We start from the raw sequence: 18,503 nt of genomic DNA on the forward strand, positions 1-18,503 counted from the left end.
GAGGGACCAGGGTGGGGGGACCTGGATGGGGGGCGGGGAACGGGATGGAAAGGGCCAAGGGACTGGGGGTAGAGAGGACTGGGGACGGGGATGGGAAAGGGGATGCCTGGGTGCTTGGCGACAGCTGGCAGGGAACTGTCCCCAGGCAGAGGGCACATACACTCCAGGGACCAGGACTATGATGAGCCTCAAGGAGAGAAAGATGTCAGAGGAAGATGGGAAGGGAGAGCGCTGGTAGCCCCCCACCCCCCCTGTGGTGGAGACCCCCGTTGGGGGCCCTCTAGCCAGTGGACAGCCGGGATCTGTCCCCTGGTCAGAGCTAGGAGATTGGTCATGGAGGGGTCCCCAGGGGCTGCCAGGCCCCTCCCCCATCTCGGTTAAACCTCAGGACGGATGCTCCTATTTAGCAGGGATCTCAAAGGAGAGGCACCTCGCAGGGTGGGAACTTGCCCTAGTGAGAAGGGGGCTTTTGACCTGTTGGGATGTGCTCCCTGCTTGGGGGTGGGGTGGTTTGGGGGCAACAGGTTGCCCACCTTGAGGACCTGGGGATTTGGAGAAACCTAATTTAGCTAAACATGAAAAAACACCCCACCCTGGAGGGCCCTGGTGCAGTGGCTGGCGTGAAAGAGGACCCAGGCTGCCCTCCCTGGGCCCTTGTGCAGTGTTGTCTGGTGGCCGACAGATTGGCAGAGGCTTATAAAGGAGAGGTCATTTGGCCCCAGGAGGAAGGGGGATTATAGAAGGTGGCCACTGGACAGGGAGAGCAGCAATGAGCAAAGCAGAGGAAACCAGGCCCGAATGCCGGGTGGTGAGCTTCATCCATTCCCTCTTCTGCCAGTTTTTGTTTTTGTTTTCTTTCTGGTGCTAGGGATGGAACCCGGCCTGGGGCATGCAAAGTGCGGGCCTCACCACTGAGCCATGCGCTTGCCCCTGAGGTTTGCACTGGGTGCCTGTTGAGGATGGGCCAGGCCGGTCCTGTAGGACATGGGCCACTGCTACAGTGGGGCATTTTCCATTAGAGGAGAAACGGGGACAGAGACAGGTGTGTTTGATGGAGCTAGGCCCCCGGGGAGAAGAGCCCCACAGAGACAGCGTCCAGGTTGACCAGGCGGGGTGATTGCTTTCTGGCACAGGATGGTCCAGTGGTCCTCAAATACATGTCTTCTTTGATGAGACCTGGAGAGATGGGCACTCTGTGTGACAGGGAGGGATCAGTGCAAGAAGCAGAACAACAAGTGGCAAGTGCAAAGGCCCTGAGACACCAAGAGGCCCATGTGACAGGAATGAGGGCCATGTATGTGTGTTGGTGGGGGGGATAAAATAGAGCAAGGTCCCCTGAGGTCTTATGGGCCAAGTGGGGACTGGCCTTTACTGTGAGTGGAATGGGAGTCCCTGGAAGGTTGTAATCAATTTAACTTTTCAAAGGATTCCTGTGGCTCTGCAAGGAGAACAGACAGGAGGGATGAGGCAGGTGACCTGGGAGGCCTTGGGCCCAGTTCAGGTGGGGATCGTGGTGGCCACAGGGTTCGCGTGGAGGGACTGGCGGTCGAGACCTGGAGAGGGCCCTGCTGGCAGATGAGGGTTTTGTTTCTAATCATGGGGGTGACAGTGGTGGTCACCTGCTCTGCTGGCGCTCTGAGTGTGAGATGCCTTTTTAAAATTCATTTTGCAGCCCCGGGGTCCAAATCCAGGGCCTCGAGCGGCTAGGCCTGGAGCCGGTGCGCTGAGCTGCAGCCCAGCCCGGTGTCTGTGGTGGGCAGTCAGGGCTGTGGGACTGGGAACCCAGGGGAACTGGGTGGGGTCAGTCAAGGGGCAGCCACAACCTGCGCCCGATTTCCAGCAGCTGTGGGCTTGGAGAGCCTGTCTGTGGCCGAGTGGCTGAGACTGGTCTGGTTCCCATTCCTCATGTCCCCTCTGGGAGAAGGTGGTGCTCAGACGTCACTCCCGGCCTCCCAACACCACTTTCCAGGGCGCACTTCTCTGTTTTTTTGCCCGTGACACTGATGTCTGGCCTGGGGCCCAAGTGGGTCACGCTTTCCTGAAAGCCTCTGGCTTCAGCGAGGGTAGAAGCCTCTGGCTTCAGCGAGGGTAGGTTTCCCCGAGCGCCCACTGAGTGCACTCCGCAGGGCCTCTGTCCTGTCATGCTGGACTCCGTGGCTGCTGTGGGGAGCCACTCCTAGTTTCAGCAGGGAAGAGACTGAGCTCAGGGGCCTGAAGAGCCCGCCCCGGCAGGGTGCCAGGCTCCCGGACCCAGTGCCAGCTACCGCGCTCCTCCCCACTGGCCATCTGGCCTCCCCTGGGCCTGAGCAGCCGTGTGGACGTGGACGGAGCCCCTCCAGGGGCATGTGTGGGTGGGAAGCAGCTGCTTGCTGTTCTGTGTGGCCCACGTGGCCAGCCACTAGTGCAGTCTCCGGTCCCCAGATTCTGGATTTGGTGTGGTGGCAGTGTCTGCTTTTAGTCTGCTGGTTTGGTGGACAGTGCTTCCACTGCCAGCTGCCCTTCCTCTCTGCTGAAGAGGTCACTGCTTCATTCCTGCTGAGTATGCAGGGGCGTTTATGTAGGATCACCTGAGCCTCCTGGTGTGACAGCAGTGGCCCTTGCAGAGGGGCCTGGGCTGCCTCATGGGTCAGAAGTGCTGGATGCAGCCACCATCTCTCTTTCTCCCTGCTGATTTTGCAGGCCCGAGTTAGATTGTTCTCCATTTGAGGTCAGTAGGGTCAGTAGGGCAGACTGTGAGCCAACTCACAGGACATTCAATTAATGTTAGTGGGTGGTGCTCCTGGCCCTGCCCCTCCCAGGTGCAGACACACCTGGATTGACTGGGTCGGTGATGGGAGGGGGAGATTGTGCAAAACCAGGCTCCCAGAGGGTGTGAGAGGACTCAGGAGGCAGCCCTGGAATCCAGGGATGGGCTGGGGCACGGCACCAGGCGGGGAGGCTACCCAGGTCTTTCATCTGCTCTTTCATTTTCTCCTATTTCAGATTGAAAACCGGAAGCTAAGAGTCGCTTGCACTTGGTGTGCAGTGGGGAGCGGGCTCTGAACCCAGGCACACACTCCTCCCCAGGCCCCAGCTGGGAAAGTGACAGGGGCCCGCAGCAGAGATAAGGACTAGCAGCGCGGAGGGCGGGGCTCTGCCGGTGGAGGCCTCCATTGAGAAGGCTGAGCCGGCAGTGCTCCCCTGACCGGGCCTGGTCGGAAGTAGGGCAGACTGAAAACAGGAAACCGGGGTGGGGAGGTTCTCAAAGTGGGTGGCTAGTTGAACTTGAAGCCGACTGGCCCCAGCTGCGACTGGCCCCAGCTGCGGCTCCCAAGGAGCTGAGGTGTGCACCATGGTGCCAGGCTAAAACATGATTTTAAAAGAACAACTTTATTGAGGTGTCTGTGCATGCAGTGGAGCGGGGGTGCCCCTCTGCCAGTGTCTCAGGAGTGCAGCGGTGCTGTCCCTGCTGGTGTCCTGAGTTCCCTCTGTGTCAGCGTCCATTGTTTGATGCTGGTTCCTGGCTCTCGGACCATCTCCACCTGGGGCTGTGCAGTAGGGGTGCCCTGTCCTCTGCTCCCCTTCCCTCCGGGGGTGCGTGGTCAGGTAGGAGGCGGGACATTCCTAGTCGTGTTGTACAGCGTTTTACATGAACATTACAAACACCTTTTTTTTTTTTAATTTGTTTATTTTATGTGGTGCTGAGGATCGAACCCAGTGCCCTACACACGTGGGGCAAGCGCTCTGCCACTGAGCCCCAGCCCCGGTGCACAGCCGAGAGCGCTCCAGGCAGCAGGAAGTGTGGCACTGAGCCTGTCTCCCCTCTGTGCTCACCTTCTTGTCCTTGAGGACCTGTCATTGTCTGGGTGTCCTTCGGACGGTAGCTCCCCGCGGTCGTCTTCCTGTTGGCTGATGCCGCCTCCCCCGCACTGTCTGTTTGCTCACTGTGTTTAGTTCTGAAATTCCACCAGGCTCTTCCCTGCAGCACCTCTCCCTGGTTGGACCTCCTCCTCTGCGAGGCTGCGCTCTCCTTGTGGGAGTGTGTGGTGGCTGTTCTCAGGTCCTGCCCTGTCACTGTCTCAGCGATGTCACCTACTGGTCTGTGTTGTTGTTGTTGTTGATGATGGACCTTTATTTATTTATTAACTTACATGTGGTGCTGAGGATCGAACCCAGTGCCTTTACACGTGCTAGGCGAGCGCTCTACCACTGGGCCGCAGCCTCAGCCCTACTGGTCTGTTTTTATTCAGCTGATTTTTGTTTAAAACCCGGACATTTCCGAAGAGCTCCACCCCCGGAGTGCCCTCCTGCGTGGTTCTGCTCTGGCCATCAGGTGACCTGGCCGTTCACGGGCTTACTTTCCAGTCCTCACCGCCCCGCGGTGTCCTGTCTCTCGGGGGCTTCTTTCCGTTCCCTCCCGCACGTGCAAGTTTGCCTGCACAAAGAGAGCGTGGGGACCACAGCCACCTCCATTTATACCTGTGACTCCCACGCCGGTCCTTCAGGCTTGGCATCAGGTGACGGGCTCCCTGGGTGCCAGGCACTTCCTGGCTCTGGGAATGCTGATGAATTTGACTTGAGTCCCCGACACTGTGCTAAGACTCTGCCCTGTTGGAGGTCCTCCCCACTTCCAGCCGTGCTCGGCCTGGTGGGCACAGACGCAAGTCCCTCTCAGTGGGGTGGCCACGTCCCGCCAGCCCAGCCTTCCAGGCCTTGCCACTGCTTTTGTCATCAGGTGAGGCTGCACTTGGGTGGCGGGTGGCTAGTAGTGGGCTTCTCTGCGGGCTCTGCACATGGGCAGCCAGGTGAGCCGGGACTTTGTCCTGCCCCCGCTGGCCGAGGTCCCCCACCCTCTGTCCAGGGGCTTGTGCTTTCTGGTTTTCACCGAGTCACCCGCCCTGCTGCTCCACAGCACAGCTGCCCTTGGCCCCGAGCTGGGGCAGGAGAAGGACGCACCTGGAGCTTGTGCACACTGCTGCTGCTTCAGGGCCAGCCTCTCTGGCCGTCGCCTGCTGGACATGGACTTTTAGGGTCCTTGGTTAGTTGCCCTTTCTTCAGTCTTGTCCAGAGTATCCAGTGGTACTCCACGGGGGAGAGAGGACACTGGGCTTACTGCCTGGCGGCCAGACCTGGTCTTCGGTGACCGTTATGGAACCTTCTGGAAGGTGCCGAGTTTTCCAGCCAGAGAGGTGCTCTGCTAGAAGTTCTTGGTTAGGATTTTGGGTTTGGGGACTGAGTTCCTGGGCTCCTGTCCCGCCCACCCTCCCTGACAAGTCCCAGGGCCCTGGGTGGAGTGCACCCCCAGCCACTCCTCCCACTCTCCCTGCAGCTCTGCACCCCATGAGCATCTCCTGGGCCTGCAGGTGGAACCCTCGGGTCCAGATGGGCAGCCCCAGGCCTCTCTTGGAGGTGAAGTGTCCAGGCACTGGGCCTGGCATGACCAGAGGCAGAGCCGTCCTCACTCAGGGGCAGGGGGCTGGGGGCTCAGGTTGTGGTGGTTTAGCCCTCAGGGCTCCCTAGTTCCCCCAACAGGAGGAGCAGTCGGCTCAGGAGCCTCAAGCCTGTGCTTTCAGGCTCCCAACCCAGCTCAACCCCACTGCCTCCCAGTGCCTCAGGGCCTTTGTACTGGCTGTGCCCCTGGGTAAGGCTCCTTCGTTTGCCCCATCCAATCTGCCCTGGTCTCACTTCCTTGTGCAGGTCCCCTGCCCCCATACTGCCAGCCCTGCTTTCCATAGCATGGGCACCGTGGCTAAGCGGGTGGAGTGGTGGACTGGTTCGTATGGCTTGTGACTTCTGGTGAGAGTGCTCACTGCCAGAGGGCAGGGTTTCCTGTTGGTGCCTCCTGTCTAGACGACCTCTGCTGCAGGGTAGAGGCTCAGCACACTCAGCCGTGAATGGAGGCTGGGGCCTGTGCTGAGGGCGGCTGTCTGGGCTTTAGGGGTCCCTCTTTGGTCGCGGGATCCACTCATGTATCTGAGAGCTGACTGCCCCCAGGAGGACAGCACAGCGGGGAACTTCAGGGCAGAGGGTCCAGGACTTGTGCCTGGAAGGATCTGGAAAAGTAGAGCAGGACTGCACGGCTGGCTGGACCTCAGCTGTGCCCAGCTGGCGCCCCCTCCACATGCCTGACCAGGCAGTGGGAATCTGGCTGCTCTGCTTGCCCTCTGCCCTCCGGGTCCCTCTTTAGCTTAGTCCTGTCCCTGGTCCCCTTCCTGCCCCTTCCCAGGTGGCATTTGTTTCTTCAGAAGGTGTTGAACCTGCCGTGTGTGTGACACGGTGTGAGTCAGTGTGCTGTCAGAGGAGTGGGCAGCAGTGACAGCTGCCACTCATCAGCCCTGACCAGGCCAGACGCCTTCTCAGCCTGCTCCCGGTGACGACCCATCGATGCTTTCGGACCCCCCTTTGCAGACGAAGTGACAGAAGCACAGAGAAGTGAAGCAAGGCGGCACCGGAGCTGGGCTGGACCTCAGGGCCTGACCCCGACTTCGTCCGTCCCCCTTAACAAGTAGCATCTTTGGGGCCAGAGACAGAGACGGCTGTGAACGTGACTTTGGTGAGGAAGAGGAGGGAGGTGGGGTGGGGTGGAGACCCACCTTCATCAGACTAGACTGGAGAAATGGCTCGGGGACTGGGTTTGCTGCCACCTCGGGCTCAGAGTACCAGGATCAGCCGCACCAGGGCTGTGCACGGGGCCCCCAGGCTCCAGGGGTAGTGGGTGTGTCTGCCTGGCGGGCTGAGTCTCCCTGTTCCCTTTAGACTTGTAGCCAACATTTTAAAATCAGAAGATTTCACATAAAAATCAAACGGGACACAGCTGGTGCCACTCCCCCCTCGCACAGCAAGCTGGACTGTGAGGGGACGGCCTTGACATCCCCTAGTGGAGGGTGCCTCCAGGCAGCAGGGGCAGTGAGTGCTGGACACCGAGTCCCTGGCAGCAGGGTTTGACTCCAGCAAGGTCCTGGCTTCGTGTTTAGGAGTGGAAAGTTACCTTAAGTGACATTCGCACTCAGGGAAACACGTGTGTGGGCAAGACTTACAATGCCCTTTGTTCTCAGCGGAAGTCGCGGTCTCTTGAGGCCACTTTGGTCTGCCCCGACGTGTGGCCTTCCTCCTGCTCTGAATTCACACTGCGGTTTTGGGTGCTGCCACTCACCCAGCCCTGGCAGGAGGTCCAGCAGCCGTCTGCCCCCGCTCATACCTAGAGCTGGGTCCCAGGGGGTGCTCAGGGTTGCTGGGGACAGCTGGGAGCACCCTCCCAGGTCCCTGGTCAGTCAGGAGCAGAGCTTACCCAGGTCCCCAGCAACGCCTGGCCTGCTGTCAGGAGGCCTTGCAGGGGCCTCCGCTTGCTTTTCTGCTGCCTTTGTGTCCTTTTCTGTCCTGTAGGGTTACAATTGGGTCTATCCAAAGGGCTGTGGAGGTTTGGGACTGGCAGGACCGTAGGTGACCACCTGTGTGTTCTGCCAACAGTCAGAGCAGTGAGCCCACGCTGTGTACTGGGGGGTACTGTGCACCACATGCCCTCCCTCCTGGAGCAGAGCTGTGACGTCCCCTCCATCGTCCCCTCCATTGTCCCCTCCAGGACCTGTGCCCGTGCTCTGTGGACCCATGCAAAGCTCCTGCAGTCCCGTCTGGGACTCTGTTTTTGTCTGTTCTGGAATCTGTGGCCATGTGGTGGCCTCTGTGGGTGACGGTGGATTAGACCCTGGGTGTGGAAGACACTTGAGGTCACTGTAGTGTCTTCTTGACACTCCTTTCCAAACACAGCAAGCCATCAGCACGCAAGCCCTAGCACGTCAGGGCATCTGCAGAGCTACCCCGGGCCTCAGGCTGACTCACCGGAGGCCAGTCTCAGCGTAAGGAGGATCCACCTGACCGGGACCTTTGGACAGGGCAGGATTGTGTGACCACTCTTAAGTGATGGGCCTTTTTGGTTTTGTTTGTTTATTTTTCCGGGGATTAGGCCCAGGGCCTTGAGCCTGTGAGGCGTGTGCTCTACCCCTGAGCTGCGCACCCGGCCCCGCAGGTGAACCGCGACCTGCAGGTGTTTCTGGGTCCAGTGGCACTGGGCAGTGGTTTTCATAGGCAAATGCTCGTCTGTCATTTTAATGAGGTCAGGTGTTCACATAGCAGAAGCCGTGGTGTGGCTGTTGCCAGGAAACGTGACTCTCAGGTGTCCTTCCCCAGGGAAGCCCTTGTTGCTGGTGCCCCTGCCTAGGCTGGTGTGCACAGGGCAAGGGGCCCCCTTCCTCACCTGCTCTCCCACAGCAGAGCTCCCAGCGTGCCCTTGTTCTGTCACGTGTCCCCATGAGAACTGAGGCCCCGGGGGCCTCCCAGATAGCTGCCAGGAACCCCGCAGAGGAGCGCATCCTGCCCCCCTGGCCCCCCTCTCCACATGGGTATCTATGTGCCCATGCACCTGTGTCGCCACAGACCTTGCTGCCCTCGAGGTACCTAGGAAGCCCCCGGAATGCCGTGTGTCCAGGAACTCCTGACGTCAGAGCCAGAAACAGAGAATGGGATGGAAAACACAGATGATGGAACTCGGAGTCCCCTCGCTGGGCCCCGCCAGCGGGGCCAGGTGGCTGCCCGTGCTGCAGTGGTCAGCAGACAGAGCAGCTGCAAACTCAACCACTGGCCAGAATAGGGAGCCAGGCCCCTGGCTTTTCTGGAGTGCGAGGCCTCTGACCACCCTGCACTGTAGGAGTGCGCACCGAGGCTCAGCCACGCTGGTCCTGAGGGCGCAGGGGAGTCATCTGTTGTCAGAGCTGCAAACTCTCACCAAGGTCTGGTTATGAGGTCTCCTGTTTGGGGAAGGCCTGCCGCAGGAGGACATTCTAATGCACTCTAACGTCAGTTCTGGTATTTGAACCAGTACTAACTGTCCGGAGGCGGGTCCTCCCATTGTTGGAGGAAAGACCTGTTCAGAGGGTTCAGAGGTGAGAGAGGGTCAGGTGAGCTTTGCTGTCTGGGCCCGAAAATCAGGGCCTGGCTGCGCTCGGCCAGCAGGCTCGTGCAGCTGTTTACAGTGGGGCTTGTAAAATGGGTGCCCGGCTGGCCGCCTGCTCTGGCTGTCCCCCAGCCAGCTCCCGTGCTGCGAGGCGGCTGTTCTGGGGAAGCCTTGGCCAGTGTCCCGTGTGGTGGTGGGAAGGCTCTGGGACGAGGATTGGCCAGATGGGACTCTGCCGAAGGCGAGACCTGGGCAGGTGATCCGGGGCAGGACGCAGGCATCTGAGTAACGGGTCCCTGCGCTCCAGACTGTGAAGGAAAGAACTTCCTGGTAGATTTCCAAAGCTGCCCGTGGTGACTTGGGTGAGTCATCTGCCCTCGCGTTGGTTCCTGGTCTGTGGCACGAGGACCCTGGCATCTACCTTTGGGTGTTGTGGGGAATCTGCCTCTCATACGTGGGCACGAATCACACTCAGGGTGGCCCTTGCTCTTGGGACAGGCCTCTGGTAAGCCAGCGGAGTCAGCTTGCTGCCAGCGAGGTCCCAGGCTGACTCAGTGTTGGGGAGGCCCCTATGGACGCCCCCACAGCTCTTTGTGCAGTAGGCAAGGCCACTGGAACACTGGCCTTATCTGGGCAGCGTGGGCCCCGGGTCAGGATGAAATGACCCTGGAGCTGTGCTGGGCGGGGACCAGCCTCCTGCTCTCAGGGCTCCAACAGTGCCTGCAGGACTGAGGTCCTGAGGTCGGGGTGTGCTCCCTGTATGTTTGGGGCAGGCTGGGCAGGACACAGCGATGCTGGGCGGGGACAGGCAGGGGCTGTGCAAAGGGGTCTAGCTACATCCTGAGGGGGTGGGAGAAGCCGCTGGCAGACCCAGGTACAGCAATGACATCTGTCAGACCTGTCTGGGTGCTCACTGGGCCACCTGAGGAGGAGGTTTCAGGGGCACAGTGGGTGGCTGTGCAGTGACAGGTTCCGTGGGAGACTCTCAGGGCAGCAGGGTAGGATGTTGGAGGCAGACATGGTGATGGAGATGGAGGAGGAGCCCAGGGGCCCTGGCTTGTGGGCAACCTGGTACCTGGGTGGCGCACTATTCCCCAGGCTCGGGGTGCCACAGGGACAGCGGTTTCTGGAAGGAGCAGAGGAGCAGCATGGGTGGCCTTGGATTTAGAAGGTTGGGTCTGAGGCCCTCAGAGGCCACACAGGTAGTCTGCCTTGGCTCTGGATTGTCTGTGGCTCTGGGGCCACACTTGTGCCCAAGGCTGGCCTTAGGTCAGCTTGAGCAATGGGGGAAGAGTGTCAGAAGTTCCCCTGCTCCAGGATGCTGGACTGTTCTTGCTGCAGGGGGAACGGCAGTCTGTAACCACCCCGCAGGTGACCTGTGAGGTGCCGGGGAGCCAGCCGGGCAGCGGGACGCGGTGGGTGTTGCAGATGCAGAGCGCCTGGCAGGGCTACTGCTCCTGAGAAGGAGGCCACTGCAGATGGGGTGGGTCAAGGCTGGGACCAATGAGCAGCAGCTGGGGTCCTGGCCTCCTGTCCCGCCTCCCACCTCACCTGGTTCACCATGGCCCCTGGGTGATGTTGTTCACGGAGTTCCCCACAGCGTGTGGCCACACGGCCTTGCCCCAGCTGGTTCGGGCTGGCCTGGGCAGTTCTTCTCCTCCAGGCAGATCCTGCCTCTGACCCCAGGGATGCTCCAACCCCATGCAGTGCAGAGGGCACAGACACAAGTATTGGGAGCCCTGACCCCCAGGCCCCTCACCCGCAACACCTTCCCCAGTGCAAGCCCTTATTTATTTATTTATTTATTTATTTATTTATTTATTTTTTAAATATTTGTTTATTTTTTTAGTTCTCGGCAGACACAACATCTTTGTATGCGGTGCTGAGGCTCGAACCCGGGCCGCACGCATGACAGGCAAGCGCGCTGCTGCTTGAGCCACATCCCCAGCCCAAGCAAGCCCTTATTTATGACGCTGCCGTTGCACTTGGTGTCCCCACAACACTGGCTGATGCGTGGTGCCTGTGTGGGCCAGCACATGTGGGGTGACCAGCAGGGTCGTTCAGCACTGGCTGCTCTCTCCTGTTTCCAGGGCCTTGGTGCCCGCTTCTCCCGCTGCCCCTGTGACCCAGCCTCAGTGCACGGTGACTTACGGTGCTGTTAAGGTTTCCTGTGGGGCCAGAGGCAGCCCGGGTTGGGGTGTTGGCCCAGAGTGACCAGCACCGCTGCCCTCCCAGCACCGCAGCTAGCTCCCCCAGGGACTCGCCGTCTGTTATTTGCCTGCTCATCAGAAACGAGACGGTGGAGGAACCTGCCAGGACGGGCAGGTGCCCGGTGACCTGGGACCTAGCGAGCCTGCTGCTGGCTTTCTGCTCTGTGGGGTACCGGTGCCAGGTGCAGAGTGGCCCTTGGTTAGCCCAGGGTGCAGGCCTGTGGGAGGCACAGCCCCTCGGCAGCCGCTTTTCTGTGACTTTTCTTTTGTGCTTGAGACTTCCTCACCCTGTATTTTGGGTCCCTGGGGCTGAACCTGACTCTGCCCTGTTCCTGGTGACGATTTGTGGCTCTGCTCCTGCCCACAGCGAGGGGTCCTTGACGGGGATGATGGGCCTTCGTGGCCACATCCCCTGGTCCACGCAGACCTGCTGCCGGGTTCCAGGCCTGGCTGCGCCGCGGGGCCTCTGGGTCAGGGAGGGCAGCTCTGCGCCCCCTGACGCTCCCCCCAGGTGAGGGTGATTCTCACCCCTCTGCTGGGTTTCCTTCCCTCTTCGTGTTAGTGCACACATCACGCGTTAAGGCAACACGCATGTGAGCACAGCCTGCCGGGATTCTGTTTTAATCCCACCAGGGGACAGCCACCACCTTCCGTGGGCCTGGATGCAGCCAGCAGCCCCTGTCCCTGCTGCCGTGCACCTTCTTTTTTTTTTTTAATTTTATTTTTAGTGCCACTGGCGATGGGATCCAGGGCCTCCCACGTGTTTGGCAAGCCCTCCACCACAGAGCACACCCGCGCCCCAGCCCACTTTCAGTGGTCCCTGCCACACCCAGGTCACCACACACCTCTGCTCAAAGCCAGCCCAGCTCCCGTCTCACTCCAGGGAGGCCACTGACTGCTCTGTGGTCTCGCCGGCCTCCCCTCTGCCTCTCCATCCCTCCCCTCGGCCCTCGCCGCCTCTGCTCCCCTCTCTGGCCCTGCCTCTTGGGCTCTCCCTCCTTCTGAACTATGTGGCTGACCAGAAGGCCTCCGCTCCACCCCAGGGGAAGACCGCCCTGCAGCCCTGCTTGTGTGTCTCTGTGGCCTCTTCTGTCTCTGTATTTTCTGCTCCTGTCGCAAGGGGCAAAAGGGCCACATCTGCAGTTGAGGGGGGAGAGAAAGAATGTCCACGTGCTTTTTTTTTATTAACTTTACTTTATTTATTTATTTATATGTGGTGCTAAGGATGGGACCCAGCACCTCGCACGTGCTAGATGAGCGCTCTACCACTGAGCCCCAGCCCCAGCCCCTCTGTAGGTTCTTGATCAAGAAAACGACGATCCTTAATGCAAGGCGCTGCCATAGACATAATCAATTCACAGCACACAGTTCTAGATTAATTAATTCTAAGCACTGCAAACACACTCAGTCATGACAGGCTCCTGACAGACATTCCTTCTACATGCTAAGTTCAGGTGCTGGGTGTAAAGTCTCAGGCCTTAGGCTCCAAGTCCACAGATGCCCACTCACTCAGATGCCGTGATCAGGTCAGGAACCAAGGCAGACTTCCCCTGGGGTGGAGCCGATGGCCAGCTGAGGGGATCAGACACCTCCGGACGTCACCTCGGGAGTCTTGGAGAAGCCTGGCCTCGGGGTTTGGCCAGCGTGGCGTGTGACGCGTTTGAAATCTCGTACTTCCTTCTTTGATTTTTCAAGTCTATTGATCTAAATTGCAGGTCCAGGAATTATTCGCTTGTGAGAGCTTTTATGTGGGTCATCCTGTGAGTCACTTGAGGCTTCAGTCATTTTGTGGCGTGGTACTGACTCTTGTCTAACTCTCTCCATTTGGATGTGGAGACACTCGCCTGGCTCCCACTCATGCCTCGCAGCCTGTGACCCTCCTGTCATCGTAGTTGTGATGATTACGGAGGAGCGGGAGATGCTGGGGTCACGGCAGACAGTTTGACCACGTCCATGTGTGGCTTACTCTATTCCTGCTCCTGACACCTGCCCCAGCCGGCCCTGAGCTTGCTGCTGAGACACACAGAGACCTCCTGTTAGCTCCTGGTCCCCTGGGAAACAGAAGAGGTCGGGGCAGTCGGGGGGACTGAGTGCAGGGTCATATTGAGGCTGGATTTGGAGGGGCCCCTGAGGACGAGGCCAGCCCTCCAAAAATAGGGACCTGTTGGGAAGGCAATCTCTGGGGATGAGGAGCCGTGGTGGAGAGCTGTCTGGGGGTGGGAAACCTGTTGGGTGTGTGGGTGTGGGTTTTGGGACACCTGCCCGGGAGCCTGGGGGGTGGTCCTGTGTGCCACTTACTCACAGAGTGGAGAAGAACGCATAAGAAGCAGGCAGAAATTGCATTTTGGAGACAGTCGTGAAATCGGGACTTCCCGGGTGCCGTGAGCAGGCTGCGCTCCCAGCTGGCCTCTGCCTCCTCCCCCCCCCCGGAGCCCAAGGGCCCAGCTGTCAGCCTCTCAGAGCTTCAGAGGAGCAGGAGCTCAGCTCAGACTGTCCCTCCCTGGGTCCTTGTGTTTGGCTACCACAGACAATGGCTTTAAAACAGATGCAAGTGACCACAGAGGCCATGTAACCTAGCTGGTGACCTGTCCTGGGTTCACAAAATCTGACTATTCCAATAACTCGAGAGAACGACAAAGCACACAAACACACAGAAGTACCTTTTCAAAATCTAGGACGGCTCTCCGACCTTAAGGGTCCGTGGAAAGAGAGAGAGCCACCAGAATTCTTTATTCTCATATAGGGGACACAGGGGGAGGTTCCAAGGAACATTCTATCCCAAATAGGGCAAAGGGGTAGGATTACAAGTCACAGGTGGGTGTAGTCAACCCCACGGGTAACGCCTCCTCCTGGAGCCACGCCTTGTTCCAGCTGGGGTGACGCCCTTGTTACTGCCAAGGTGACAACTGTTCAGGACCCGGGGCATCAGGACTTAACACATAAGAGGGATTCATGAGGAAGCTTTGGACTCCAGCCTGCCTGTTCCCAGGGGCCCTGCTTGCCGCCCCATCCCCGTGACCTTCTGGGGGGTCTTTCACGACCTGCCATCCCCACAGCTGAGCTCCCAGCACTTCCTCTGATCTGTGGTTCTGTGACTGCAGCCTGCTGGGGACCTGAGGCGGGCGGGCGGCTCCTGGGCTGGTGTTAGAGAATGTCCCTGCCACGTCTCCCTTCCTCCCTGCTCCTAGGCACCCACAGCCTTTCCAGAGCCCCCCCAAGCTGGGTCCTGACTCTCACATTTGGTGGCCCTGGTGTCCCGCATCCTATGTGCCCCCTTCTGCCCTCGGGGACAGACTGTGGCATTGGAACATGTCTCTTCATATTTCATGCAGCAGCTGGGCAGGGGGTCGGCATCGCGGCTTGAACTGTGGGCGAGTCATGTGAAGAGCAGCAGTGGTGTTTGATGGGTGCTTGGGCCACTGTCGTCTGGTGACCCCTGGTGCCCGCTCTTTCTTATCCCTGAGCCATAACCCGCGTCCAGACTCCCTCCCAGTTCTCTAACCAGGGCGTCCAGGCAGGTGACCTCAGCATTTCGGAGCGAGCTGACTCCTGTGGCTGACGCACGTCCGTCTTTGCAGATGCCTTCTCGGTGCCCGTGTCTGAGATCATCACCGTGGAGGAAGCAGACACTCACAAGAAGTGCCACGCCAGTGGCCTATGGCAGAAGATGGGACAGCCTTGCGCATTCACAGGTGAGGGCACCTGGGTGTCACCTCCCGGTTCTCCTTCGGCTCTGGGCAGGTGACGCATGGGGAGGGGGCTTTTCCCCAGGCCCACTAGTGCAGTGGTCTGGCTGCTCCTTGTTGACTCTTCATCTCCCCAAGGTCCACTTCTTGTCATTGTCCACTGTCTGTTTTCTTATTCTCCTTGTTTTCAACGTGGCTTGAAGGACCTGAGAAGTGGCATGTTGTATCTGATTCACACTGTCACTGACTCCTAGAGAGTGAGCCCCTGGCTTGCAATCAGGGCGAAGCTGTGGGTGGTGTGTTCCCCGCTGCCTGTCACCCACCCTGACCCGTGCATGCCCGTCTCTTGCAGTTCACTGTGTGAAGCGAGCTCGACGTCACCGCTGGAAGTGGGCACAGGTGACTTTCTGGAGCACGGACGAGCAGCTGTGTCACCTGTGGCTGCAGACCCTCCGGGAGCTGCTGGAGAGACTGTGTATGTGTGTGTTCAGACTGGTGAAGGGCAGCTGCGGCAGGCGCAGGGCCAGGATTTGACTGCCCTGGGCATGACGGGTGGTTTCCTGATGCTAGGTGTATAGAGGGTGGGTGGGCTCTGCAGCAGGGCACTGGTGTGAGCCCCAGGTGACTTCGTGGCAGCCAGACCCGAGGCAGGTCACTCAGCCTCCCGGGCCTCAGCTTCTTTCTCCAGAGGTGAGGATGGAACAGGTCGTGGAAGAATCGCCCCTGGCCGGGCGCATCTACAGGGCAGCAGGGGCCCAGTGTGTTCGTGACTCTGTGCTCGTGGCAGGTCTTCCTGTCACCTTGAAAATGGCAGGCGCTGCTCCTGCTGAGCCCGCAGCACCACCTCATGGTGTTGGTGCAGCCAGCTCACAGGTGCAGCCCAGGGCGGGAGCGGCATGTGCTGGTCAGCCTTGGCCTTTTGGACCACTCTGCATCTGTGTCCAACAGTGAGTTGTCGTGCCTCCGAGGAAGGCTCCCCCCGCCCACTTCACAGGAAGGCCTTCCTTGGGAAGCGTGTCTTGTGACTCCCCTGGGGGGGAGGACTTGTGTTTCTGCATTGCTGTGCCCTGTGGCCCTCCAAGTCCGTCTGATGGTCCTTCTCTGAGCTCTGCTCCTCTCCCTGTCCTCCTGTGCAGCTTCTCCTGCCTCCTCTGTCTGACTCCAGGCCCCCCTCTTGCCCCGACTTACCCCCCGCCCCCAGTCTGTTCTCAGGAGACTGCGAGCTGTGGAGTCGAGGCTGGAGGCCTGGGGAGTAGACTCCTCTGGAGTGACGTGGATTTTATTTCCATGGAGTTCTTAGAAAACCCCATATGATTGTGCATTTGGTATGGTCTCCTGGCATCTAAAAATAGCACATGGTCCTGTTATTCCACTATCTAGTTGAACTTCTCCTCTGTGACTGCTCTAGTGTCTCATTGCAGTAAAACATAGACACACACCCACTGAGCGAGGGGCTGGGTGAGCTCTCGCACGGACACGCTCGCCACACACCCAGGCCTGGAAGCACAGTGCCCCAGGCCTCAGCCCTATGGCCATTACTCCAGGGCCACTGCTAGCTGCCTTCTAAACAGCCAGATCCCTTGCGCACCCTACGCAGCTGGGTGGTGTGACCTGCACTCTTCTGTGTCTGCATGGGACTGAACTCATGAGTGTGACGTTTGCCACATGGTGTGTGGTTGCAGGTGGTTCCTCCCCAGCCGTGTGGATTCCCTGAAGGGAATGCACACTGTGTCACCCAGTCATCTGGATGGCCCTCTGTGGGCCACTGTGCACGTCAGCGTCCCCCCATCTTGTGAAGCCTTTTTGTGCATGATCATGCGTATCTGGGGTGATACCCAGCAGTGGACTGGGCAGCCCCACAGTTCCCTGAGGTGGCGGTGGTGCTCGGTACCTTCTGTCTGGGGGTGCGTTCCTGCTGCTCCGGGTCCGACCGCACCTTTGCACCTTAGCCGGTGTGTGAGCTGCCCTGTATGCTGCTGCACGATGTCCCCAATGGTCGAGAAGCCGGGCAGATGCACATCCTCATGGGGTTTCTGTCGGCCCTTTGCCCACTATCTGTTGGCTTGCTCCTTTCCTTGGTGGTCGGTGGGATCCTGATGTTCTGTGGACCTGACTTTCATCAGTCTGAGAATCACAGTTGGCTCCCCGCCTGTGTCTCGCCCGGGTCCCTTGTTGGTGCCTTCTGATGGACTGGCATTCCTGACCGCGTAGTCGGGTTGTCTGTTTCCCTTTAGCTTCATGGTCAGCCTGGCCACTGGACAGCCTCTCCCACCCTGGGGTCAGGAAGTGCTGTCTTCCCCGAGCCCCGCTGCCTCCTCACGCACGTGGCCCACAGTCCCTTTGGATGGAGGACATGGCCGAGGCTCATCTTCTTTTCATACTATGGTTATTTTTGCTGCACTGGGGAGTGAAGGCAGGGCTGCTCTCCACACCCCCAGCCATCTTTATTTTTTATTTTATTTTGCTTTTTTGAGACAGTGTCTCTCCGAGGTGCCCAGGCTGCCTGGGAGTTGCAGTGCTCCTGGGTCAGCTCCTGGGTTGCCGGGACCGCAGGTGTGCTGCTGTGCCCGGCAGAGGTCTGCTGCCTCTGGACACACTCGGGGCCCCGCCACCGGGGGAAGACGGCCTTTGCCCTCTGGGCCATGGTGCTGCCACTTAGGCTTTTGCCCTTTGCAGCTGCTGTGGAGCCGTGTGACAGAGCTGTCCTGCCTTGCTTCTGAGACCCGGCCAGCTGGCTCGATACAGCTCAACACGGAGCTTTTGGCTTCCTGTCACGCACGGCGGTGTCCCCTGTGATTGGGGCAGTTCTGTCTCCTCGTTGTCCCTTCTCCTCCTTCTGCCAGGTTTGGGCCGACAGTGCTGGGGGCAACACCTTGGTCCTGACCTTGGGCAAGGTTTTCCACATTCACCCTCAAGACAGTTTCTTAGGATCTGAAGATATTTTAAAAATCAGATTAGGGAAATTCTCTTGCAGCCCCAGTTTTCTGAGAACTTTGGTTTTTAACTCATGCTTGGGAGTTGAGTAGATGCTATTTCTGCATGTTGACATGATGGAGGGCTTTGGAGCTAAGCTGTGGGACACAGAGACTCTACTGATGACCCTGTGCACTGGAGCCGAGCCCCTCGGCTTCTAGGAACACCTGCTGTGCCCATGCTGCGCTGCATCTCTGTATAGGTGACAACAGAACTGCCACTGTGGTGGCACCTGCCTGCTTGCTGTCTAGGTCACGAGCGTCCAGAGGTTTCTCCTGGATGGTGGCACCTGCCTGCTTGCTGTCTAGGTCACAGAGTGTCCGGAGGTTTCTCCTGGGTGGTGGCACCTGCCTGCTTGCTGTCTAGGTCATGGGTGTCGGAGGTCTCCTTATTCTGTGTTCTGGAAGAGTTCATATAACCTCAGACGGGTTGTTTTGAAGTACGTGGTGGAATCTGAAGTGGAAACATCAAGGCCCGGGTTCCTGTGTGGAGGTTTTATAATGCTCCCCAGTCTTTCCTAGGCATGAGAGTATTCAGATTTAAGTATCTTCTGACATCTTTGGTAAATTGTGCTTTTTATGGAGATGTGGGTCCACCTCACACACATCTAGAAGTTGCAGCGTGAGTTCCCAGCACCCTCTACTTCCTTTGCGCCATCTGCCTCCTGGAGTGATGTCCCCTCTGCCTCCTGGATGGGTCACTTGTGTT

The 18,503-nt window shown here is 59.1% G+C and overlaps 1 protein-coding gene across 1 annotated transcript in view; it reads left to right on the plus strand.

The window, feature by feature from the left end:
• Positions 1-798: 798 nt before the first annotated feature.
• The window catches only part of Cerk (ceramide kinase), a 38,737-nt gene continuing 21,032 nt past the window's right edge, over positions 799-18,503 (plus strand). Inside the window, exons 1-4 of the mRNA XM_015501732.2 lie at positions 799-808; positions 1,884-2,063; positions 14,715-14,828; positions 15,175-15,297. Of these exons, the coding sequence (XP_015357218.2) occupies positions 799-808; positions 1,884-2,063; positions 14,715-14,828; positions 15,175-15,297 (427 nt within the window). The remainder of the gene's footprint in view (positions 809-1,883; positions 2,064-14,714; positions 14,829-15,174; positions 15,298-18,503) is intronic.

Source organism: Marmota marmota, unplaced genomic scaffold (assembly GCF_001458135.2).
Source record: "Marmota marmota marmota unplaced genomic scaffold, marMar, whole genome shotgun sequence".
In the NCBI taxonomy this organism is placed as follows: Eukaryota; Metazoa; Chordata; class Mammalia; order Rodentia; family Sciuridae; genus Marmota; species Marmota marmota.